General features: G+C 49.0%; 1 protein-coding gene across 5 annotated transcripts in view; it reads right to left on the bottom strand.

Moving 5' to 3' along the window:
- EDA (ectodysplasin A) overlaps nucleotides 1-26,775 on the bottom strand; it is a 76,082-nt gene that overhangs the window by 10,565 nt on the left and 38,742 nt on the right. For all 5 annotated transcript variants that reach the window (XM_062006703.1, XM_062006704.1, XM_062006707.1 and 2 more), the window contains exons 2-4: nucleotides 21,157-21,262; nucleotides 4,066-4,095; nucleotides 350-529 (exon numbers count right to left, since the gene is read on the bottom strand). In XM_062006703.1, coding sequence (XP_061862687.1) covers nucleotides 350-529; nucleotides 4,066-4,095; nucleotides 21,157-21,262 — 316 coding nt within the window. The remainder of the gene's footprint in view (nucleotides 1-349; nucleotides 530-4,065; nucleotides 4,096-21,156; nucleotides 21,263-26,775) is intronic.

The raw sequence follows: 26,775 nt of genomic DNA, 5'->3' as shown, positions 1-26,775 counted from the left end.
TGAGGGCAGGGCTGGGACTGCAGCAGCTTCAAGGGCTTTGCCAACCAAAACGATTCTGTGATGATTCTCCATCCTCTTCCACCAGGCACCAGCTCACCACTGCTGCTGGGGCTGCAGAGCTGCTGCTGGGGCTGCAGAGCTGCTGCTGCTCCTCTCCTGGCCCTGTGGGTGCAGAGATGAGCCCAGCAAGCGCCAAACCCTACACCAAGACGCTGCTCTGTCACATTCACACCGTGTGCTGTCCTCAGAGGGAAACCTGGAGCCTCTTCCTCGTGCAGCACAGCCACGCTGCTGCCCTGGCACCTCCTGTGTGACCCCAGGGGTGCAGAGATGGGGACAAACCAGTTACCTGAGGGGCCCTGCAGTCCCGGGGGTCCCTGGGGGCCGGGCGGGCCGGGGGGGCCGGGGGGGCCCATGACGGTTGTGCCAGGGATGCCGGGGATGCCGGGGATGCCGGGGGGGCCCTGCGGCCCGGGAGGACCTGGTGGGCCCTGCGGACCGTTGGGCCCGGGAGGACCAGCCTTCTTACCTGAAAAACAGAGAGTCAGGCGTTAGCTGCTCTGCACACAGCGTGGGATGGACTTTCACCTGCAGGAGAGCCCTGGGAGCAGGGCAGGCAGAGGACTGGGGTGGCTCGCTGCTGGCTGAAGGGCAGGGACAAGGAGGAGCATCCAGGCAGGCTGGGGGGCCCGTGGCTCCGCACCCCAGGACAGGGCAGAAGCAGGTCACTGCCTTCCAGGCTCCCTCCAGCATTGGTGATTTCATCTAAATGAGGCATGTGCACCCCCTGAGGCCTCCCAAGGGATGGAGGCGCTCCCAGAGCTCTGGCACAGCCCTCCCTGGGCCACCCTGCCCTCAGCACGGGGCTGGGAGGTCCCACAGCCCGGGAAGGCAGCGTGCCCAAGGGCCAGGCAAGGGGGGGATGCTCCCTCTGACCAGCTGCACCTGCAAGGCAGCACCCTGAGAGCTGGAGCATCAGAAGTCGAGATAAACCACTCTGCCCTTTCCCAGCTTTCCCTTTTATTTTTGAGGGAAAACCCTTGCCATCCGAGCATGCCTGCATTGGCGTGCCATCCCTGGGGCCTGGGCTCCTGTCAGAGGGAGAGAGGTGCCTCCAGAGGGCAGATCAGAGCCGACTTCAGCTCCTCTCACCCACTGCAGGGCTCAGGAGCATCCCCATCTCGCCACGCTCCTGCCCTGCGACCCTGCTCCACGTGTGCCAAGGACCCGGGTGCTCCAGTGCACCAGGGATGAAATGTGTATTTGTGGCTTTGGCTGGAGGAGTAAGGGCAGGACTAACAGCATCAGGAGGATGAAAGCACAGAAGAATTGCCACCATCCTCAAACACATCTCGTCACATGGCCCCAGGAAGAGAAACAGCACAGCCATCAGTCGGGAAAGACTCTTGCCAGGCACACACAGAGTGGGCTGGAGTGAGGGCTGCAGGGGAAGCCTGACCTGCAGGGAATGTGCTCCCCTGACGTTCCAGATCCCCAAGAGAAAACCTATCCTTCTGATGTAATTTGACAAGATGAAGCTTTTGTGACAAAGAGCTCCATTAGCTTCCCAAAGTGCTTCAACTGCAGAGACAAAGCCCACTATAGGACAGAATTACACAGTTTTAGATGACAGCAGCAGTTAGAATATGAAATAATGGCTATTGGAATGAGTACATTTACTCACTTGCTTCTCTACTAGACATCACCTTTGCCATGGAACAAAACTCCATCTACTCTAGTTAGCAGAGAAGTGGAAATCTCTAGCAAGGCCACCAGCCATGAACAAGGGCACAAGGACACCAGCATGGGACAACTGTGTGGTTTAGCTTCTGTGTGCTCTTGCACAGGACCAGACCTTTCACCTCAGCACCTCAGGGTGCTTTTCATGAAGGTGCAGCCCAAGGCAAGCAGAGGTGGTTCAAGTCATATTGACAACCTACCAAAACAAGGCAAAGGCTTCTGGGGACAAGTCACAGCAATATTTCTGTCCATGTTAGTGGCTGTGCCTTCAAACCTTTTCAGATCCAAGCCAGCCTTGCTCCAGACCAGTCACCCTCCTCCTCCTCAGGATAACAACATGCTTTGGAAGTTACCACCTCGAACCAACACCCTTACCCACTTCCCCTAAAGCACTGAACTCCTGCTCACACCCCCTCTGCTCCAGGCCATCCGCATGAAGGATGATCTGCAGTGAGGCAGGAATCCTGCTGCTGTCACCCCCTGCTTTCCTTCCCCAGAGGGATACACATCACAGCTGCTTTAACTCATCTGACTCAGAAATCTGGTCTGCTACTCAATGAGCTGCTGGTTCAGCAGCAAACCAATTACACACCACTCGGATGCTGCACAGGGACACTGCTCTCATGTGCATTCCTGCTCCTTCAAGTAATTCCAACTGCTTTTCTGCACTAATGGAACCTCTCTTCTTAAAGTCACAAGGCAAAAAAAGAGATTTTCAGTAAATATAAAGCTCAGGGTTTATCTTCTAAGAGGGGAGACTCCAGCCCTTGCACATGCAGCTCCCCAGGGAGGGTCTCCAGCACCCAAGGCCCAGGGTGCCAGGTCTCCATCTCTACCCATGTGCTGGAGGGCAGGCTCCAAATCAGCCCAGGCACAGACACAGTTTTCCCCAGTCACCATTTGCCAAACAATAAGCTCTAATTCTTAAAAAAAATCAATAAATGTGACAGTACCATAAAATGGAACTGTTGTAGTGCTACAGCTGTATGTAACACAGCTCAGTGAGATCCCCCTGCTACTCCAGGACTGCTGTCAGTGCCACAGTCATTGCTTGTTATTAGCTCAGCAGGTTTAGCATGGCATTAGGGTTTCAGAGTTTTGTGAGGACAACTTTCACAAAATCACAGTTTATGCTGCTTTTGAGGATAAACATAAACTAAGTTTCTAACTCTGCCCCGTCTCAACCTCTCAGTAAACGTTGAGTTTGCATCCGAGCTGCTGGGGCAGCACAGACACTGCTCCTGCTGCTCCAGGCTGAGCTCTGGCTGTGTGCTGGCACACACAGGGAAGTCTCTGAGGGATACAGCAAGCTCCTCACTTTGCTGTTAACTAGATATAGATGAGGTGCAGTGGGTGGGAAGCAGAGAGCTGGCACTGCACCTGCCTGTGCACTTCTGGGAGGGCTTGGCCATGAGCATGTGCTGCATGCTGAGCCCCTGGCCATGGGCAGCTCCTGGGCCTCTCCAGGCTGCATGACTCCGAGTTGCACACAGCTTCTGCATCTCTCCTAACCTGCAACTTGTTGTGGGCATGCACTGCAGTTCTTCAAACCTCCACAGAAGCATTTTGATGTTTACAAGGAGTAAAGACAGGTCACCTGACTGCACTTCCCTGAAAGCAGGGAATTCAGCCCCCCTGACCCCCTCAAGTCCCTGGTAATAAGTGTATGACCACAAGTGCTCCCCAGGAGTCCTACACAACCAAAAATGGCAGCAGACACTCCAGGGAAACACAGGGCTGCCTGCCCAGTGACACAACTCATGGACAAGCCTTCTCACACCCAGCCACCCTCTGCAAATCGCTGGCGGAACGTGAGTCAAACAGCCATGTGCCGACCAACACAGAATGGAGGCACAAAGTACCACTTGGGAGGTTACACATAGCCAGAACTGAGATGCAAAGCATATGTGCCATGACTTTGGTGGGTCTGAAGGAGACCTCAACCTTCAGCAAGACACATGGCAGCAGAGGGATGAGAGCTAAAGCTGTTTCAGCAGAGACAGCCTGGCAAACAGCTCCCCATAGCTGGTACCTGACCCAACTCCACTCAACTATTTCACTACAGCATGTCCAGAATGACTCCTGTACAATGTAATTAACTTCCCCCAGCTTTTAAAGAAGGCTTTGTTTAACAAGTGCAGCTGCAATGATGCAGGTGCTCGTGAGCAGCTCGTGGCTGGTGGTGTGGGACCATGCACCAGGTTAATCCCTGCCCTTCTCAGACAGGGAACCTCTCCTTGGTTTCTCCTTCATGTTGACTCAAAAGACTCCACAGCTGGGTACCACAGGCACAGGGAGGAGGATGCAATTAAAACTCACACTTACCCTTTTTCTTGTTTTTAACTGAACTTGGACCTACAAAGAGAGAGAAAAAAAGAGAGAATAAGTGAAATTCAGAGATTATTTCATCCCCACTGCTATCAGCATCCACTGAGCCAGAGCTGGAACAAGACTGCTAATAAAACTGGTAAGGCAAAGGTGAGGGGACTTCTGTTTTTCACAAACAACTGCTGTGAAGGTCCACAATTTGATCCCCTTTCTCCTCTCTCCCACCAGCAGCCCATGGCTGGTGTAACTCCAGTGAGCGAGTTCTGATGGGCACCTCTCCCCCTTACTGCAAAGGTGAGTTAAACCATCTGCTTGTGGCCAACAGCAAAGCTCAGGTGACAGATGCTCTTCAAGCCAAGCCAGAGCTTTACTCACAGACACCAGGTGAGTTCCAGCTGATGAGCACTGCCCAGGGACTCGCCACACATATCCATCCAAGCCACTGCCACAGCAGGGCACGTCAGCCTTGAGGCAGCAGAAATCCTGACACTCAGCAGAAATCGTTTAAACCCACACAGATCCCTGTCTCTAATCAGCAGAGTATTTTTCAGGTGGACATGGGATGCATTTGTGCTCTGTGCAGCCACACATGAATTTTCTCTGGTAGTCTGGAGTCCCTGAGTTCCAAGCTTAAAGCTGACACACTTCCTGATGAGGACGGGTTAGAACAAAGTCTGGTATGACTCAGCTCTCAGCTGAGAGAAGTAACCTCAATTCTTGCCAGCATCATTGTTTAACAATAAAATGCAAAAAAAAAGACCCAAAAAGCAAAGAATGAATATGAATATTTACAGTGCAGGTGTAAAAGCCCCCCATGACAAGAGTAAGGTATCTCCAGTGAAGCTGAGATGCTGCGGCACTTGAGCAGAAGCTGAAGGGTGAAATATGTTCCTTTGCTTCCTCACAAATCCACCGTGGATGGGAGTGAACTGCAACAGCCCTCAAAAAATCCCTCCCTGCTCACCAGTGAAACTCCTCTAAAGTCTGGGTTTAAGCACAAAGACTGAAATCACCTTTAACGCTCACGATGAACGGGAGCTAATGAGGTTGCTTCCTGCCTGCAGAGGCACAAATCACCAGCTGGGACAGAGGTGCCATGTTCCTGTGGCTATGTTAGAGGAAAGATGAGAGAAGGCCCTGAGAAATAGCCAGTAACCTTGCTGGGGCCTTCTCAATAGCAATATTGATTGGCTTCCATTTTGCTGCTGGGTCACAGGGAAGTGATGCCATCAGTTATTTATAATGCATCCCTACATTCACAGTATTGAAACACATCAACAGCACAACACATTGGCTTCTAACAATGCCACTGTCTTGCTAGGCAGCACCAGCAAAGCCAACCAGCAGGTCCACCACCAGCTGAAGGGACTGCAGACCCTCTGATGTTCGTTAAGCACTGACAGCCTCCTCTTTGTGCCTCTCCTGAGCTCTCACGACATGGCCTGAGCCGCGATCCCTGTTGATCTCCCCCAGCCCTCAGCTCAGGCACCAGCTTGTTCAGAACAGTTTTCACTGAAGACAGAGAGAGAAAAAAAGTTGTGTGGGGGACATCATTTGAAAAACCAATCAACCCCAACGCAGGGAGTGAGATGCTGTGGATGTGTCTCTGCAGACCTCGGAGTCACGAGAGTTTATTTCATGTTATATATATCACACCGTCAGCGCCACAACCAGAGTGAAAGTACAAATAGCTGCAGCGAGCCAAACACATTTGAAATGGATGGAACCAATTAGCTTCAAAGATGAATGGGAGGAATGAGAACCACATGGGATGTCAATGTTCACAGTCTATATTACAACACACGCATCTGTTCCAGGCACGGCAGACAGAGATGTTTCGGCTGCGCAAGTGAAGCTTTCGACAAACACACAAATACTTCTGACATGAAAAAAAAAACACACAATATTATTAGCCCTGGGAGCTTCTGAGTCTCTGGGGTTTGCATCTGTTCATCTCCCAATAGGAGGGGGTGGGTAATCTCATTGTAGCAGGGAGCCATAAGGCTCATCCGATACACCAGAAGACAGAATTTCCCTCATTTTTGCCTGGAACTGTAAACTCATCGTGTTCCTTCTCAAATTAGTTTCAAACTGCAGCAAAGTCTGAGTTTGGGAAGCAGAGTGCCACTGAAATGTCAGATCTGTGTTCCCTTCAGTATGAAACGTGCTGAGGCACAAGCCTTGAGAACTCTGTTACATGTCATCCCAACACTTCTGCGCAGAAGAGAAAGAGAAACCTCCTGCCACGCTTCTCTGAGGCCACATCACTGTATTTAAGCCACGAAGCTGCTTAAATGCCACACTGGTTGAATGTATATGACCCACTGGTTAATGGATGGAGCAGGTTAAATACCTACAAGTCAGGCAAGAGCCTTTCCTAGAGCTACTACATTGATAATCCCACCTCCCCACCCCAGTCCTCCTGGGGAGAGCTTCCCAATCCCAAAGCCTCCTAGGCTACCCACGTTTATCCAGTGCAGTTCCATGGAGGCCACTGGATGGCCTGATTCCAAGGAAGGTCTATGAGAAGACACTTTTCTTTGTTTCCCTCCAAGATGCAGATTATGTTCTAAACACCCAAGTGGCAGGGAACCTGCTGCTGCTCCCGAGCCCACGACACTTGAAGAACTTTGACTTGAAGAACTCTGCACCGATCCCTGCTGCCTGCTACTGCTCTTGGCTCTGCATTCGAGGGCTTTGCCCAGTGCATTTGAGGGTTTCTTTCAGTCCAGGTGGGAGCTGAGAGCTCAGCTGTTCCCCAGCACCTCCTTCCCCTCCTTTATAAAATTAACCTGAGTCTGCTTTTCTGCTCTTTCTCTGGCATCACCTGTTTCTCCTGAATTCCTTTAAGCATCTGGAATGAAGGTACTAGAGATCAAGCTCGTGGTCTTGACTGCTGGTATGAAACACAAGAGCTACTCCCAACAGCTATTTTTCTCTCTATGTGCTCGTATTTTGTATTTCTTCCTACTAATCCCACCTATCCCCCACCTCCTTTCCCCACGCTGCCTGCTTGTTTGAGGTCAAACCAGACCCCACACCTAAGGGAAGTGCATCCCCTTCTCCATTTCTCCTCTTTCAACTTAAATGAAATGTATGCTTTTGCTCTAACCCCAGCTCTATCCAACCCTTCAGCTCAGCTTTGCTTGGCAGAGGAAGGAAAGTTGACAAGAATTGTTAATACAGAAGGGGGCTGGGCTATCAGAGAGGACAGGCTGAATGGCTTTGAAGGATAATAAGCATGGAATGAGATTCAGTCATACAAAATGCAGAGTCTTGTAAATTATATATACATGGGGAGTAATAAACTGTTCTGCTGGATGGTGGATCTCAGGTGGAGCTGCAGAGGACAACATCTGCACGTGCTGAGCTGCTGTCACACAGCCAGGAAAGGCAGAAATACAGCCCTAAAACGGATCAGGGGAAATGCCTCCAGCAGATGTGGGGCAATGCTGATGCCACTCAGTAGGTGGGGGTGAAAATCCTGGAGTAATGCAGTCACTCCTAATCACCTACTTACAGAAAGGTGAATTGTAATGAGAACAATTTTACTGAAGGGCTCCATGGAAGGTTACGAAGTGGCCAAGCACAGCTGGTTGGCCATCATAGATTCATTGCAGTTGGAAAAGACCTTAAGGTGATGATCCAGCTACTAACCTAACACCACCAAGCCCATCATTAACAGGAAGACATCAAGACTAGGAAAGGGATGACAGCACCATTGGGAAGGGTGTGGAGGGAGAAGACCTGTTAGGGCTTGAAGGACAGCTCCAGCACTTCCTCACATGTGCAAATTGCTCCCCAAGACCGTTTAAAGCTGGGAATGAGAAGACTTCTTCTGAGCTCCACGAGCAGCACAAGTTTGGAGGGGGTCTCCAGTGCCACGGGGTCACTGATTAAAGCCTCTCAAAAGTTCACCAATCCCTTTGGAAAGTGGTGAGGTTACTGCTAAAGTCACAGCTCCTCAGCTGTGAAGCAGGCTGCCAGCCTGACGTGAAGTGCTGAAGCTGGCTACCTGATCTAATACCTGTAATCTCTTTCACTGGATTTCCTGCAGGAAAAGCCTACTGACTCCTGCTGCAATAACTCAGGCCAGTTCCCTCATCTGCCAGCTGAGTTCCTCATCACAGGATGGGATTTCCCCAGCAGAGGTGTCAGAGCAGCGATGCTGCACACGAGGCTTTTGAAGGCTCTCGCTTCAAACAGCACCTGAGACCCTGACACCTCCAAAAGCTTATTTTCCGTGTCTGTTGGGAAAACTAAAGGGAATGGTAACAGGAAAGAGAGGAATAGAAAACCAGAAAGAGTAGTAAACTTTGAGGGAAAGGTACAAGCAGGAAAAGACTGCTCTATATGATACCCAAGAGCCACCCTGGAAGCACAGAGCCATCTGGCTGGGCACCTGCAAGGGGAAGGCTCCAAGCAGTGCCAAGTCTCCTCTTCTAGCAGAAGCACTAAGGCCATGGGTTTCAGCCCTGAGCCACTTCAGATGCAAGCTTCTCGTCTTAACTGGAGAAAATATTTCCCATCCATGCGTTTTTGTTGTGTCAAACTGCAGCTGTGGCCCAGCAAGCAGCAGAAGACATCCAACCATGCTTCAGGGAGCAGGTTCTAGCCCTCAGCTCCTGCAGCCCCAGCATCTGCTGGATCGTTTCCAAGGGCTTCAGAAAAAACAACCAGATGGTGATGCAAGGCAAGGATATTACATATGACATGTTTTCTCTTATAAAGATTAATAGAGTTCACTCCCCCCCCCTCGCTTTTTCTTTCTGCACGCTACACACTGCTGTGATTTACTACAAATGCACAAACAGCAAAAACTTCTTCAGGACATATGCTGATATAAAGGGTAAATTAAAAACCAAACCTGTGTTCACTTATTAGCTGTGTCTGTATTAACAAGAAATAGCTTAAATTCCTGCAGAACAGTTCAAACTGGTTGTGTACTGATGGGAGCACGTCCTTGTAACTATGCCTGTTTTATATAACACCTATAAAAGGCTGGACATGATAGAAATCAGTCAAACAAAGGATGAGTACCTAGGAAGGCTGCTCTCAGCTGCCAGGAGGAGAACAAAGTCAATGAGTGCCAACTACTGTATTCAAGCAGCATCCACAGTGAACTCAGAGCAAGGACAGCTGCTGCTGTCTCCAAGGTGTTCCACCCGTTTGGGAAACGGACACTGGAGCAACCACTGTGTCTTCTAGAGGCTGTGCCAACCCAGTTTCAGCAGTCACTGCCTGCCTCTATGATTATTAAGGCATCCCTTTTCTATTTTCCTAGCACCAAGTCACTATGGTGTATCACCAGTCTCTTACCTAAGCACAACTCTGGTTTGGGGATTACATAAGACCAATTAATACCACTGAGCCACCTCCATGCTACCATCACCTCTCTGCCTGAGAGATGAGAAGATGGAGGTACTGAGAAGTTATCCTCATCCCAGGTTGCAAACAGAATCAGAGACAAAAATCTGGATGACTAATGAGATGTCAGCATCTTCCAGCAACGCCACATCACTTCGCGCTCCTTCCTCAAACGCTCACAAGGTGATCTGGAATCAGGAAGACAGTTGCTTTCAAGATGAACCTCTGACTCTGAAGATGAAAACAGAAGTGGGGAGCTCTATGTGACTTATCTAATATGCACATTTTCAAAACTACACTGTCTTTGAGCACTGGAAACAAAAAGGCAGCTTTTTCTTTGAAGTGGGAGCTTCTGGCTGTAGCTGGGAGAAGAACATTAGGCTGAATGAGCCCTGTTCTCAACAGCTACGCAAACTTGTGTAAGGTATTTTTCCAAACCCTGCTGACCATCTGGTTTAACAAAGAGATCACTTGCTAAGTCTTAGATAAAGCTCTGAGTACTGCCCAAACCCACCAGTAACTTCTGGAGAATGGAATGCTAACAGGATTCAAACTGAGTTCCTGGACAGAAGCTGGGAAACAGTTATTAATGGAGAAGAAACAGGAGCTGAGCATGACAAACAGGGCCTGGGACTCAAGTCCTGCCTGCCAGCCACCGAACCCAACAACTCAGGCTGCTTCCTTCTCTCAGAGAAAGCTCTGACCAACAACTGCAGAAGTTTCCCTCTCTCCAGGAAGGAATTTCTCTGCCACCTGGGGCTTCCTAGAAAAAGAGGGGCAAAGCAGACATTAAAATGTTGCTGATCTCTGCCTGGGAATTAACCAGCCCTGCCACCTTTCACTGACATTAACACCACTATGGTGACCAAGTATTGAAGAAGTCCAACCCACTAAGCCTGCTGCCAATCCCTCTGTCTCTATTTGACCAACACTGAAGGTGAAGGGGGGTGAAAAGGAAAGCTCACACCTTACTTGATTCTTTGTCACTTGAAATCTCTCCTGCCTTCTTAGATGCAGGTTGTCCCAATGAATAAGATCAAAAATCTCCAGCCAAACCTCCAAAACTGAGTTGTTTCATTTACAGAACTGGTGTAACAACATTTCCCTCACTCACATGGGTATGAGATATGTGAGGCTTCTCAAACATTTTTAAGTGCAGCGTTATTAATGCCAGACTATGGTGGAGCTGGGGAAAGAAGGATGTTAGCTCCCAAACACATGCTTAATCTAGAACATGTGGTTTTGGGGAAGGTTTGGAACCAATATGTTTTCAACATTTTCAGGAAATTTGGTCTATCCAGATGAAAGCTTCTTGGACTCTAATGAAATATCAGTCAGCGATACAAATACTGAATCAAGATGAAGTTTTTCCCCTTCCCTGAGAAAGAAAGTGCTTCTTCACCACCTCCAGAGAAAAAGGCAACAGATCTTGAGGAGGAGCTTTGGTGTTACTCCTCCAGAATATTTAGAAGATAGAGTAAATTACAGATCTATGAAAATATCCCAGAAGTAAAACAGATCATGCACTACTCAAACCTTCTGGTGTGCTTTGCCAGAGGGGTTGTTCTGGGGACGGGATGAGGAAGGGACGTCTGCTGTGTGTGGAGGAAAGATGCTGCCCACAATTACAGGCTGGATGGCTGAATCCAAGCTTGGGATGTGATGTCCCCTGGTAGGTGGCCAGTACCAATTTCAGTAAGTCAGAATACAGTGAATATATCACTTATCAGAACAAGATGCTTGTTGCACAGAGTAAGGGAAGGATGAAACAGTGGGGCTTTATGCATGAGTTTGTAAGGCTGAGCCCAGGGCCATTCAGTTTTTACTCAATCACTATTGTGGCTTCTCTCTCTCTGCTTTTGTACCATTTGTTTCAAACTCTTCAAGTGAACACAGTCACCCTTTACTATCTTTCTTCTGGTTACACCTTAAACTGAGATGCTCCATCCCACAACCCAGCCTCCCCTCCTTGTCCTTCACCTAAGGGCTCCTTCCTTCCAGGTAACACCAAGACTCACACCTGGAGGACATCCCAGCCTGCTGCTCTCCCCTGACTGCACTCCAACTCTGTGCACAGTACAAACACAAGTCCTGAATCTCAAGAGTCCTGTCGTATTCTGGAGTTATAGGCTGCTAAGTCCCAGTTCGTGGCTGACACTTCTGATACCCCACCCCTGTGCTGAACTGAACTGCCTAAAGCTCACAGCCAGTCTCCTCCAGCCTGGGAGATCAAGAAGAGTTTGCAGCTCATCTTGTACTCTTTTGAGGCACTCCCTTGGCTAGGTTCACTTTTTGTGACTATTCTTCATCTCTTCTACAGACTTTCCACACGTCTCCAGGGGCCAGATCCCACACTGAGTTCTCCCCTGACACTTCTGAGACACTGTGCTGCCTGGACAGAGAGTCTGAGAGGAGCTTCTGCATCGACACCAAAGGCTGAGAATCATTTCTCTTGTGGTGAATAAGAGTGGCTTTCTGCTGCCTCATTGCTCTTCTCCTCCAAGCAATCTGTCAAAGGACAAGCCCACATCCATGTGTCATCCAGATGATCTGATGCTGCTCCAGGAGCTCCATGGATCAGTAGCCTGCTCCCTCCCTATTCCTCTGATCCCATACACCAGACCCCAGTTCAAGCTTATTGGTCTGAAAACAAAAGGAGAGAAGTCACAGCTCATCCCTGCCCCATCTTTTGAGTCCCTGGAGTGACACTAGATGCCAGAGAGCCACAATCTCTCTTCCTCAGACAGCTTCAGACGATGTCAGATCTCATCATTTAACAGGGTTTTTTTTTTGTTGCTGCCAAAGGGTTTTTTTTCTTCATCCTGCTGATATTCAGAGAGATTTCTGCCTGGATTGACATGGGAAAACCTGGACTCTTCACATCAGGGAATAACTTGGTGAAGCTGATAAGGACCAGGAGGATAGTTAAAGGCAACAGTGCAGAGGTACTGGCCAACAGCAACAGTAGATTGCAACGTGCTTTACACTGACCTTCAACCATGTTAAAGGGGCAAAAAGGCTTTGGTTACTGCAGCTCAGGATGATCAGAAACAAAGCACGGGCCAGAGAGACAGATCTAAGAGACCATCAGTCAACAACCTGTTTCACTGGCCCAGGTAAAGGAAGCTTGTTTGGCAGCCCTCCCCTGCCCCAGCTGGAGAGGGGGAAGGAACTGGATGAATGTCATGGGCCTCATGCATTTACCAGCCTTTTCCATCCTAACAAGGATGGTGCAACTTACAGGTCATTGGCTGCTGTCTGAACTCACCTCCTGGAGTCCCTCCACCCTACGTTCCTCCATGACCTCAGCTCTGATTCTCCAACAGCCAGAGCTCTGCTGAAAACCCCTACTCACTACTTTCTTGAGTAAGGCAGAGGGATCCTTACTGCAACGGGCATTTCCATCACTCCACCGACATAACGAACAACCAGGTTGGTTCATCTCCTCAGTCCCACTGAGATCCACTTTGAGATAGGTGGCAAGGTACCAGGACAGCCTGCTGACATCATGAAGGCTCTTTAAACAGAGATTCACCCTCCACTGAGTAGGTGCAAGCACACCACAGCGCAAACGTGCTCATGAAGGAAGACAAAACGCTGCTCCCAATTAACTGCAGAGCCACTGTTGCTGGCAAAATAATATCCCACTGCCTTCTGCAAAACACAGAAACCCAGTCGTACATAAATCTCCACCCTTCTTAACTCCACTCCCACATAATCAGTCCCAGCCAAGTTCCTGGGGTTCACACCAGAACCTGTGGCCATCATATTTCATTTTCCACACTCTCACTGGCTATGGAAGAAGAATATGATGTGCCTTTTGTTTTCCTTCAGGCATTTAGGTTGGATTCCAAATGCTGGATCTTTACAGCAGAGATGACAAACAACATTACTATTTCTAATTCAAGTATCTCAAGGCTTTTTTTTTGGCTTGCTGGCTAGACTCACGAGGCTCATTTTCTATACACCACTGCACCCTATTGCTTACTTTATCAATACCACATATTTGAACCCAGCAATTTAAAGCGTACTATTACAGCTGGGTTTTTATTTTGTTTGTTTTATTCGGTTGTTGCTTAACACAAAACATTCTGACATTTTAAGTCATATCCCACTAAGATAAACAACTAACATATGTCATGAATTCCTGCAGAAATGATTCCCAAGTGGTGCTGCAGCAAGGTTTTAACCGAGCGTACGAAAGGCTCTCTGAAACGCTTTGCTGGATGTTTTAAGCACACTCTTCCCCACTGCAGCTATCCACAAGGAATCGAGGGCAGGTGGCAGGAAATCTCTTCAACTCTCTCATTCCTGCAGAACTTTACGTGTTTTTCTCCCTCCGTGGACGTAATTCTGCCTAATTGGATCAAACCCCTCTGTGGCGTTGAACTGACAGTTTAAGCTGACGGTTTAATTACATGGAATAGCACAGGATCTGCATCCAAAAATGTGTCTGCGTTCACACACAGGCATTTCCATTTGCTTGAATCTGAAAAAGGGTCTGAAGGAAACCCAAGGGAGACCCCATCACTCTTTGGGAAGCCCGAGTCGAATCCCTGCAGCACCCATGACAAGGTGAAGTGCTGCCTGGCTCAGCCACCTCCTCAGCTCATCCATTCACAGCACTCCCAACAGGTTAAAGGACTTTACCAAACCCTGTTCCTATTAATGGCATCACCTCTGAATCCAACAATGTTGCTACACATCATGGCCAGCACAGCCCTACTGAACACATGCAACTGCCGTGGCCCATTCCCAGCTCTTTGCCCAAAGAGTTTCTTGGTGGTGGTGGTGGTGTTCTTCAGCTTTGTGCAATGGTGCTGTTCTTACAGCTATTGTCTCTGCTCTGCTGCAGCCAAGTGGGTTTTTAATGAGTGACCACACAGGCCACAGCTGAAGACAACCTCACAGCTCCCATCACCAGTGCAGCAGCTCTGGGTTTGGCTACTTAGTCCTGCCCTGGCTCCCACAGACATCAAAATAAGCTTATTCAGCCCAGGATCTGCAGAAGGCAGATACCCCGTGGTGACTGCAGCAGGACCCCGAGCCTGGGCTGCCACAGCCAGCCATTCCAAAGGCACACGTGCTCCAGCTCAGCACCAGCCTCTCAGCTTTTGTGCTAAAGCCGATCTGTGACCAGATGGGCTTGGAGCATGTGCTCAGCAAACTTGTATCTGCCTGCAGAATACTCCGTGGATGCGGCCAGAGAGCCAGTTTATTCACAGAAATCAAAGCTCAGCTGCAAATACTTCAGGAAGACAGACAATAGAGCCTCTCATACTGTGGGAAAGAAATCAGCAGCTACTCCTCGAGTTCAGCACTTACAGCGCTTGGTGCATGGCATCCACAGTTCAGATGCACACACAGCTCAGATGCAATCGCATTCCTGCCCCAGTGGAACATCTGTTCTCCCTCTCATTAGTCCTGGCCATGTTTCGTAACAGAAGAAACTATCTGAGATTCCTGAACTTCAGTATCTGACCCCAGGCGCTGTGAGCAGCCCCAGATTTCAGAAGCGGAATTCATACGGAATCGCCTCTCGCTTCCAACAGCGTCGGGCCCTGCCTCACATGCAGCTGCAAGAGAAGCTCAGAAGCTCACTTCGAGTTTCAGCAAAGCCTGCTGAAGCACACACCACGGGCTACACACCGAGAATCCATCAGGACAGCCCCGAAATCCACCCAGCAGTGGAATTAAGAATCTGGAAACAGCAGCGAGGTGGGATCCTGACCAGAGAATTCCTTCTCAGTTCCTTCTGAACATCCTTGTCGTCTCAAAACCTTCTGGTGGTCATCCCACCACCTTATCCCAACCAGATGGGAGGTGCCAGGGGAGGACAAACACACGCCAAAACAGCTCTATGGATGGAACAAATCAACAGCACCTAATCACAGCTTTATAAATATTAAGAATAGCAAAGCAGGGTTTCTTTTGGAACAATCCAGATCACAGCTGGAAGAGCTGGTGAGGAAGACAGGAGGCAAATGGAGGCTGCATATGGATCAGGACATGGAGACCATTACACGGTGAACCCTGTGACCTGGAACAATTCCTCATCACAATCACCACACAAATAGGCTTCTACCTCTCCTAGCAAGTTATTTGCTTCTAATAGTTAACATCCAACAGCAACAGACCAGAGTTCAACAAAGAATTCTGGACTCCCACCAGTTTTCAGACCCTGGTTCCTCCTTGCTGGCTGATGCAGCACATCCTCTAGAAAACACTACCTCCAACACATACTGTGGGAATGAATATTGCCACTCAGGCTTTCACCATCACCCACTTTCTAGGTGGAGAAGGTGACACCAAAACCTTCAAGCTGAGAACAGCAGAATGGCTCAAGCTACACCTCTGCCTTCCCAAACCTCTTGGGCTATGTGGAGCTTCCCTCAAAGTGTGTCTCGCTTGGGTACCTACCACATGGTGCTGCTGGATGACAAACCACTGCTTAGAGTTTCTCAGAACAGGCCTCTGCACAGGTTGCTAATGGCCACTGCAGGGAATGTGACCCCAGTGTGACTTCAGAATCAAAGAAATGAATCCAGTGCAGATTGAACTGAGGATGTGCTGAAAAGGCTTCAGCTGTCTAAATATGTATCCCATTGTAAGCTGTAGCTGGAGCAAGGAGATCCCCCCATCATCTTCACCTTTGCTTTCACTTGCTTCCAGAAATGACAGGGCATTAATCCTAGACGAGTTCCTGTGTGCCCTACTCTAGGTGATCTTACTCTGGCAGGGGGGTTGCACTGGATGAGCTTTTGAGGTCCTTTCCAACCCTTGAGATTCGGTGACTGTGTGAAACCAGGGCCTAGGCACCATTCTGATTTTTAGCCAGTTGTAAAGCTTCTCTGGACTCATCTCAGTGGAAACGTTAGTCAGGAATGAGCACAGACACAAGTCTGTGGTCTGCAATCAGTTACCCTATGTAGTTATCACTGATCCTCACGTCTGAAAAGCGCCAGAGGTAGAGGACCTTACACAGACACCTGCCTTGCTATCCCGAGCACAGGTATAACACGCAGGCAAAGACTGTGAATGAGCTGCAGTGTTAATCCTACGACAGTAACAACAAGCACCAACAGGAACGTCACAGGAAGGGGAATGAGATTGCCCACGAAGACTCAAACATCATCTTCATTCCCCCCATCTCCCGCTCTGGGGGAAATCAGAGAGCAGCTCAGGGGGAGCCCAGCGAGCGCGGCTGCTTTGCGGTGAGCCTTTCTTTTGGGACCATCTCCTGCGCTCCAGCGTCCAGGAAATGCTCAGTATTTACTGCGTGCTCATCACCATGGTTTCCGAGCACAATAAGGCTCTATGGCCCGTCCTGCATCTGCGTTTCTGGGAACGGCTGGGCTCTGGGGGATTGCACGGGGCCGACACAAAGGCACCGATTGTTCTGGAGGCAGAGGGACGAACCTGCCCTTTGCGAGGGAGAGGAAGTCGGCAGGAAAAGTCGCTATTGTGGTCTGGAGAGCTGAAAAAAACCCCAGACAGAAAAGAAAGAAAAAGCCTATTGCGTCATCAGAGCTGCCAGGTCAGGGGAAGGGGATGGCAGAGACCTGTGGGACACGGGGCTGCCGGGGGCACAGCAGCAGCCAGGCGCCCCCGGCCAGCCTCTGGCATCAGCCACCTGCTAAACCAGCAACACATCATCCTAAGACCTCCAAGAGAACAACTAACAGGGTGAAATGCCAGACACAGGTAGCTGGTGCATCGCTTCCAAAGCTGCAGGTAGAAGCAGGGACTGCGAGGAGCCGCTTCTCGCCCGGCACTCAGTTTTCATTTCAACAGAAGCCATTTGCAGCACTGAAAGCCCTGAGTTCCCTTCAAGGACTTTCCTCGGCAGTAAGGATTGCCAAAGTAGTAGGAACCAAACTGTTGTCAGCTTAAGGACAGCCATCTGCTCAGCTTCTTCCCAGCTGCCATGCTCCAAATCAAAGAATGGGTAACAATCGTGTTTCTCACCAAGCTCAGTATGAAAAAACCTAGGAAGGGGGTAAAAAAACCCACCCCAACCCCAAACCAAAGAGCAAAAACCAAACAAACCAGGAAAGCAGCACGGCAGGGATCTAACTGGGAACAGAGATGAAAGTAGGAGAAAAAGAAACCAGTTTTTTGGGGTTTTTTTCTAAAACAATGTTTTTTAGAGAGTTCTATTGACATCTGCTTTGTAAGTGCTCTGTCATTATTTATAACCTCAAGAGCATGGAATTGTCTCTGTAGTTACAACCATGCTACTCCCATATTTTGGCTTTGTTAGCAAAGAGCCAGCAGCATTTTTACTGGTGCTCTGGGAATAGAGATCTAACATTTCATACACAGTTTATTTAAAAGTGGACTAATTTAACATTCTTGATGGTTCCTTTTAGCACAACTGTTGCTAATTACCAGCTCCGGAATGATTTGTTAATCTGGGAGCAACAGCGGTTCCACAGCAGCATAAACACACCAAGACAAAAAAGGAAGGAGGGGGGAAAAAAAGAGCAAAAGAAGAGAGGCATTGGAGAGGGTCATGTTTGAGTGAAGCAAAGCAAATCAAGTGGCAGGTGGAGTCGGTGACACGGAGCAGAGCGAACAGCGTAAAACGGAGCTGTGACAGGAATAATCCTGGTCTCTGGGAGACAGGGAAACACAGCAGCGATTTCTAAAGCTGTGCAAATGCTGGTGTTGGTGTGGAAGCTGGCTTGAAAGATGAGCTGTGCTCCTCAGGCCTGGGACAGGCGTCGGCCCCCCGTTAACCCTGCCTGCCTGTGGCAGGGTGACCCGTGCCAGAGTAAGGGCGCCGGGCAGTGAGGGAGGCACCTCGGCCCGGGACACGACCTCGGCTGCTTTAATTGGTTCCAGGGCACTGTGTGTGGAGGGACACCAACCAAAATGAAGCAAACCCAACCATAAAACATGACAAGCGGGTGGGAGGACTGAAGCTGGAGTCCTTGCAATACTGGAGCCGTGTTTGGAAGTGACAGCTCTGCAGTATCACACGCAGTTTCTGAGGAGGTTTTCAGCCAGCAGCAAAGAGGCACAAAACCAGCTCTTCTACTCGTGGCCTCCCAGGTCTCATCCCTGTGGCTCCCTGCTCTGGACGTGGGCCATGGCTGTCATCCTCCCCACGCCCCACAGCACCAGCTCTGACCTGTCTCAAACCCTGCTTTTTCACAGCCAAAGACTTGAAAGCACATTCTCCTAAAAGACAAAACTTTTAGGAGAGGACCTGTGTTATCTTTGGCACTTATCAATCATCAAAAGCCATCCTGTTGTTAGTACCAAGACGAGCAGCCGTGGAAGGGGACGGAGCAGCCTCCCTCCAGCCACGGCTTCCACGCTCGGATCGCTTTGGTCTCTCATTCCCATGTGTGAAAGGACTTGAAAGTTCATCAAATTAATTCCAGACAAATATTAGCGAGGCCTCCAGTGGAAAGCACATCTTCCTTCTGGGAATTTATAGTTCATCCACTTTTATCTTCTGGAGGCTCTTTGGAGATCAAAGATTTGATCAACTTTCCCTCAGCAAAACCCAGGATGACAACGGCGTTATCAGCCCCGTGCTACGGTTTTATTTGGGGGTTTTTAATGACTCATTGCCCTTGGCTAAACAGAGAGATTCCTTCATGTAGGTCTAAGACAAACAGCCCAAGTTACACAAGAAAGCTACTCTGTTTATTTATTGATTTTATGGTTGTTACAAGGTCAATCCCTGCCCCGACAGCTTAGCACTTGTTAAATGCTGCTCTACCTAGTAAAACTGAGATGGCCAAACACAAAGGAACTGCTTGGCCAACACCCTCCCCCTTGCTGACAACACCAGCAAAACGACCTGTGGCTCTGGCAATTTTCCCCATCTCCATCACGCCACGGGGTCAAACGAGAAGACGGGTCTAATGGGTGGGAATGTGCTGGGTTTCTGGAGTCACTCAGCTCTGCTGCACCCAGGGAAACGTGGGAAAGGACTGTAAGTGATAAAAGCAGCACAGGTTTTCAAGCCAGGCGCAAGGATGATGAGAACAGCCCTTCTTAGCCCACGTAGACGTTCAGCATCTATTTCTCACCGTGCAGCGCTTCGATTCACTGCACATCTGGCAGTAAAAAGGCAGCTCCCAGGCAGCCTAATGGAGAGAATTGCTCCAAACATCTGCCTGCAGCTCTCGCTTACATGGCTCGCATGCAGTGCAAGCTGGCTACCCACACTCAAGGCTTGCAAAGGAGTCGGTGTGAAAGGACTCGGATGCTGCCTGAGCCATATGAGCGACAGCAGCTCCGAGGATGCCGGACCTCGTTGGGCTGGAATCACTCAGGGAGTCTGTACCGAATGCATCATGCTTGTCAGCGTTTCAGGGAGGAGGAATCCGGGTTGTTTCACAAAGCTCACTCTTGGACCAGAGCCACAGGGAAACGTTCTTCCACTGTGAAACTGCGAAGGCTTCTGGGGAGATGGGAAACTCATGGAGCTGGAGAGGAAAACTAAAGAGGTTTAACACACAGTTAAACATCAAGCATCATCAAGCTTCATCAAGCCATGCCCAGCCCCCTACTCCATTATTTCTTTCCCTGGCATCCAGGATGTATAAAAGTGAAGCTGTGCTCTCTGCAGTAGGAAAGCGTGGGATCTCTTCCAGGAGCCCAGCACAGGAGCCTTCATGTCTCTGTCGTTGGACCATCATGAAAACACAGCATTTGAAATAATGCTCCTCATACTGAAACCAGGCACGACTCAGGCTGGGGGAAGGGACTGAAGCTAGTTTTAATTCTTATAGTATTTATAATCTCAACAAGCCTTGCTGCTCCCACTGTTGTGTCCTGTGCCTGCTCAGAGCCTTTGCAGCCACTTGGAATGGGCTCTATCTCCCAGACGAAAACACTTTAGGAAAGCCCCCTATCAGATGGCAGCATGTTGTAACATTCAGCACTCCCACAAAGCATATGTACAGCTGCATCACGGGGACTGGCCCCATAGGGCCAGCACACTCTCAGACACCAAGTCCAAAGCCAACCAGAAGGTCTGGAACAAAGAGACCAAATCCAAGGGAAGGGGTTTGGCTTCTGAGCGTGGTAGAGCAGGACAAGGGTCTTGCCAAGGAATGGTGACAGCAAAGCCCTGCAGCCACGAGGATGGCCAGCATGGCCACACCAGGCCAGGGCCACCGAGGAAGCCCAACAGCCATGGGGTTTGCATCACACATACTCAGTTTACATTTATCAAATCACAGATATATAACAGTGACTTTTTTGGTAACTCTACACCCTCTTAATACAAGCTCTGTACAACTGACTTCCCTTCACACGGGCTTTGAACTCACCTGAGACCATCTGCTGCCCTGTGAAACCCCATTAGAACCCAGTTACCATCCTGGCATGCAGATGCTCAAGCTGATTCTTAGGTTACAAACAGCCACTTGAGGATTTGAAGCAGAGAGGTGTACCGAAGAGCAAATATTGGTATATAAGTACAAATTATAGCCTTCATTCAGCACAGAGCCTCAGTATTTGAAAAGCCAAGTACTATGCAGCATTAATTTGCACAACACCACCAGGTCTGGAGTTGCAGAAACCAGAACTGCTGAAAACCTTCATCTGCAAGGCACCAAAGACCAGATAGAGGTACTAGAAGCCACAGGTGCCATTTTTTTAACTGTCACCTGCAGGATTCTGTGCCACAAGCTGAAAAAGACACGTCAGTGTGAGCAGAGAGAAGCGTTCCATGAGGAAGCAGCTGGGACTCACCGTCTGGCCCTTCGCTGCCTTTGCTCCTTTTATTGCGGCGGACGCGTCTGCCTTCCTCTCCAACGTGCAGCTTTTCCTCGGGGTGAAAGAAGTTCAGCAAGGCCAGCTGGAAGGAGGAGGAGGACAAGTTTAAGCATCTTTGGCAAGGACGGCTTAGCCGAGTGGAGAGACCAGAGCCTGAACATCAAAACCTTTCCGTCAGGGACAGCTCTGCTGAGCCGAGCAGAGCCAAGGTTAGGTGTGGGACGGCTGCTCAGCTCATCACAAGGAGCTGCACCCTCCTCAGGAGCAGTTTGGAACTTGGGAAAACTCAACTTGAAGGGTTTCAGCAGGGAAGAACATCCCCCTGGGGCATGGGGGTGCGGCAGGGACAGGGGTGGAAGAGGCATCAGGGAGATCTATAGCTGGAAATAATCCAACACCCCAAATACTGCTGTGATCATGTCTAATTATTCTCTGCAGAACTTGCTCAATCCTGGAGCTCTTTCACCAGCATTACTCACTGCCAGTAAGTTTTTCCTCTCTCAAGCTCTATTCTGCAAGCAAACCTCATTAGCTACTGAGACTCAAAGGTCTTCAGGGACCTTTAAATCCAATTCTGTGTACCACATAAATTAACACTTTAAACCTAGAGCAAGTACATCTCTCTAACATGATTCTTGCCAGGAGGCAAAAATTTTATGCAGCAACCTCATTCATGAACAAATAGCTGCTGCCTTAAAAACTCCTTGACAGTTGTTAAATCAACATCCATACCCAGAAACCCAGCTTAGAAACTTCACCCATCCTCCCGGCTACCCCAGGGTACCCTGACTCAGCACCAGCAGCCTTTTCCCCAGCTATTTCCACTTCCCAAAACAAGGAATTTCACAAAAGATCCATCAGGGGCTCAACACCTTGTTGTGTGTTTAACTGGCTGCCCTGCCCAGGATGGGGTGTTCTGTGTGTGAAGAAACCCAGTCACTGTCATTTAAGCCATAAATACACACAGAGGCCAAACACAGCCTAACATAGCAACAAAGGGGCTTCAAGAAAGCAGCATCAATGGTGCTGAGAACAAAACCTGTGGCAGCAAAAGCATCTCTGAAACAGCAGAGAAGAATAAACCCCTTCCCTGGATAGAATGGCTCGTAAGCTACAGGCCATAAAAACCCCTGTTGAAAGCAATGATCATTAAAGGTCTCCCTGCCCTTGATGTGCCCTGGGGCTCTCACCTCCCCACTCTCAGCCATTAGGTGAGAGTGTACAGACACCTAATTCCCGAGTTATTTCCCACACACACACTCTCTTCCTCCAGCCCAAGAGCATCCCCATTCCCACTCCTCACCGAGCAGCCTCTGCATTTCACACGTGCCTCTTGCTCTGGTCCCAGGAGCCCCAGTGCAGACTTACAAATGGGATTTGGGAAACCAAGGGGTTTGACAAATAAAGAAACCCAAGGGGTTTCCCAAATTCCCCAGCTGTTGCTATTTCACTCTGTCTGCTCCTGATATTCTGCCATTACAAAGATGTTGTGTCCGAAAGGAGCCCAAAACGCTGCGGGATGCTCTGGGACCAGCTCCCTGCAGCCTCCCCACAAGCACAGCCACACTTCTAACCCAGCACCTTAGGTAAAGGATGAGCATAAAGCAAAGGGTTTTTTAAAACCATTTATTTAAATCGAGTTGAAATGTTGCAGAACCCTCTGAAGGAACAAATTGCATCACAATACAGCTTAAAACTCCAAGGAAGTCAGCAGCACTGCTGTTGAATGTGGTTAATCCTTGGCTCTCTTGTTTGAGCCTCACAAAAGCACGATGAAAGAAGAGCACTGAGAAGGCAGCAGAGGGGAACCCACCCATGGAGATGTGCAACTTCTTGGATCCAGAGTGAAGGCAAAACCCAACTTTTTTCACCTTGGGAAGGTTTTATAACACGACCCTAAACAAAGCCAACAGGTTTCCTTCCCCTGCTGCTGCAAAGACAATTGTAATGCAACAGCGAGGAGCTGCACCACAACATTCAGCTCAACCCACGCCACCTCCTCCTCCACATCTGGGCACCCACACAGAGACAGGGATACATACACCCATTTCTTTTCCTGCCAGGATGCTGGAACCTGGATCCTGGTGTGCCACCCTCCCACCTCTCTTTGAACAGAAGCACCAGTGGGCCTGGAATAATTTGGAGGAGTTTCACATCATAAGAATCAGGAAAGGAAGAAACATTCTGATTTCTCATTTTGAGCCACACATTTTGTTGTTTTCACAGTGAAACCACCAACTTTTCTTAAGAGACCAGAAAACTCCTCAAAACCTGAATAAAACCATCTCTGTTTAGTCTCAGAAGGGGAAACACAAGAGATTGAGACAATATCTTCATTTTCCTGGAGAGCTAATGAAAATAACCCTCCTGTTCACAACACTTGCCTAACAGGGCTCTGAGCATGCTTTGGTCAGCATTAACAGCCACATGAAACCTCAGATTAAAAAATGAGCAAATAAAACACACCCTCATACTAAAGCTGTCAAAGGACATCACTCAGCCACTGCACCCAGACAGATCTTCCTCCTCCTCCTCCTCACACCATGGCTGCAGCAAGAGCCCTCAATGTGGTCCCAACCCTCACCTTGCTGCTTCCAGGGATGGGGCAGCCACAACTTCACTGGGCAAACTGTTTCAGCATCCCACCACACATAAATCCTTATGTGCCTCTTCCTTACCCTACCCTCTTCCAGTTTAAACCTCTGGCCCCTCGTCTTGTCATCACTGGCCTTGGTAAAACGTGTCTGTCTCTCCATCTTTACTTGTAAGCCATTTTATATATTGAAAGGCTGCCAGAAGGTCTCTCCAGAGCCTTCACTTGTCCAGCCTGAACAGTGCCAGCTCTGCTCTCACACAGTTTTTATTCTGCTATCACACTTATCACTCATCAACCAGAAAAATACTAAATATTGTCTAAAGGTGACCTACCCATTACACTTTGTCTTTTTTAATAAGACCAAGCCAGGAAGAGAAATGATAGTGAGGGTGGATGACTGACACATGCCTTTTACTTAGAAAAAAACAATTCAGTAAGCTTGTGACGGCAATTGTGACCTCACCAGCTACGAGCACACACTACTTTGAGACCAGCCCCTGTGAAAGCAAGCTGTCCTGAGGAAGGAACACACCAGTCCTCCATGCTTAACCTGGTAATGGACACAGCTGGTGTGAGCATAAAGATAAGAGGAGTTTTGTCCTAGAAGCCACTTCCATGGTGCTTTTAGTTACGCAAGTAATGCCACTGAACCCATGGTGACCAGCACACAAAGAGGTTCCCCTCGCTGGAGCTCAGGGGCAGGGCAAAGGACAGACAAACTGCCTGCTGGGATGAAGCTACACAAGAAACATCCCACTCAGCTGCGAGCTCCCCGTGCTGATGACAGTGAAGGTTCTCCCCGCTGACTCAAGGGGTCTGTTGTTCAGGGGCTGCAGCTGTGGGAGGTCAGGGGCTGACCTGAGTCAGAAGAGCAAGTGCTGCTTTTTCCATTGACCCCTCCCTGAGATAATGATGAATCTATTCACTCGTAGCTCTTGAACTCTGCAGCTTTAGGTCTGGACCTAAGGGTGCATGTTGTTGTGCTTTAAACTCATCTACTCCCAGTTATTTGGTGTGGCCGCAGCACGGGGGAGGATTTGCAGAGCGAGCAGATGTTTGCCACCCATCTTGCAAAATATGATGCAGCCACACAGACAGATGCAAAAGGAGAAATAACCTTCAGTAAATGCTGCTGGCTGGACACTAGCACAGTGTTAGGACACGGAGGTCACTGCAAGCAACACTTCCCATGTCTGAGCAGCAAGGATGGCTCTGCAGGCTCCCTCCCTGTGTGGGGAGCAAAGCAGTGGGCTGGGGCAGGCACCTTGACCGACCCACCATGGCCATTCTCACAGCTGGACACTCCTCAGCAGTTTAAAGACACTCACAAACAATTTGCACAAGTATCAGTTGCATCCTTTTAGGAAAATATGGAGCTTGAACAGGCACTTGCTCGCGAAGCTCGGGGGCCCCACGCTTGTCCCCCCTAAGCACAGCTTGTGGTTTGGAGGTGCAAGACCTGGATCTTGGCTGGGTCTGGGAGAGGAGCTGCTGGAGCTGGCAAACAGGACCACGAGTGTGGGTGGCCTCAGCCCAGAAGATTATTAAGTGCACCCCAGAGGTAGCTGGAGCAGGGCAGGGCTTTGCTGGAGCATCCCACGTGCAACATCGATCCCTTCTGGGGAGAGTCACAAGGAACTGGCCTCCTGGTCTATCACTTCACTGAAACTCCTCATCCTCCAAGTCATGGAGCATCAATTCTCTCATCAGCCTCTGAGCTTGTAGAGCAAGAGTGTCTTTGAAAAGCCCAGCAAGCACATACCCACTCCCCAAAAAGACAATGTAATTGCTCTGTGTAAATACACCTCAGTCACAGAAAGGCTGGAACAATCACTATTTCCGTCCTCCCCCAACCCAAAGCCTTCAAATTACCTTAATTTTAGAAACATCATGTAATCCCATTAGGACTCCATATTTTCAATAATGAAAATCACTATAGGATGCAAAAAGGTCAGAAAGCCAAGAGAGGGAAAATCCCAGGAGAAACCATACCTCAAAATAACCTATGAGACAATAGTACAGGCCTGTCCCACCAGCACAGATCCGTTCTACCTCGGTTTCTCTCAGCAACATAAAGAAAAACAAAGGCACACACACAAAAGTGCTGAGTTTCTCTGCAGCCACATGCAGAACCTGCTCTGGAAACAGGGAACAAAGCTGCACAGTGAGGAACCCCAAAATAACACAGCTTGCAGTCACTCAGAAGGACCGTAAGGAGGGTCATCCCACACTATAGAGAAGAATAGAGAGGTGTGTGTATATATATATGAATTGTTTATATTAAGGTACCATAAAGCAAGCAGCTTTCTTCAGGCTGTGAAACCCAAATGCACCACAGAGTGATGGCTGGATGTACAGTCCCCATGCAGTAAGAAAAACAATGCTGGGATGCTGAAATACCAGTTAAGGTTTGCATATTTAATTGCACCTCTCTGCAAAGGCCTTAACACACACCCCTCTAACACTTTACAGGGATGACCATCTGCTGGACACCAAAGGAATGTATTTCCAATGATCAAACAGCTTGAAAATGAGGGAAGTGAAAAAATTTAACCTGACCTATGCAATTACACACAAGAGGCATGTTTTTTTCCTTCAGCAAAGCCAAGTTGGTAGGAAGAGCTGGTGTATCCTCCCCAATTAACAGCAGAGCTGGGAAAAGCACACGAGTGTTCAGGTACACAAACCCTTCTTGGTGAAAAACACATTCTAGCAAATTCTTTGAGAGCATATTTATCACTAACAACCCCCCCAAAGAATTCTCTGCATGTTGTACTGCAAAGTTGGCTTCCAATTAATCACAGCAAAGCTGGACCAGCCAGCTTTAGATCTAATCAATAAAACCCACACTCTCCTACAGCACAATGTCTTAAAGCACAAGAAGGAAAAAGACACGAAATCATCCTCTAGCGTTATTGTTTCATGGTATTGTTAAAGCTGAAGTCCCTCATCACTTGCAATTTTGAGATCATTAGTGTGAGAGGACTAATAACAAGGCT

This window comes from Colius striatus, chromosome 13 (assembly GCF_028858725.1).
Source record: "Colius striatus isolate bColStr4 chromosome 13, bColStr4.1.hap1, whole genome shotgun sequence".
In the NCBI taxonomy this organism is placed as follows: Eukaryota; Metazoa; Chordata; class Aves; order Coliiformes; family Coliidae; genus Colius; species Colius striatus.
This window is presented reverse-complemented; position numbering and strand designations above follow the sequence as displayed.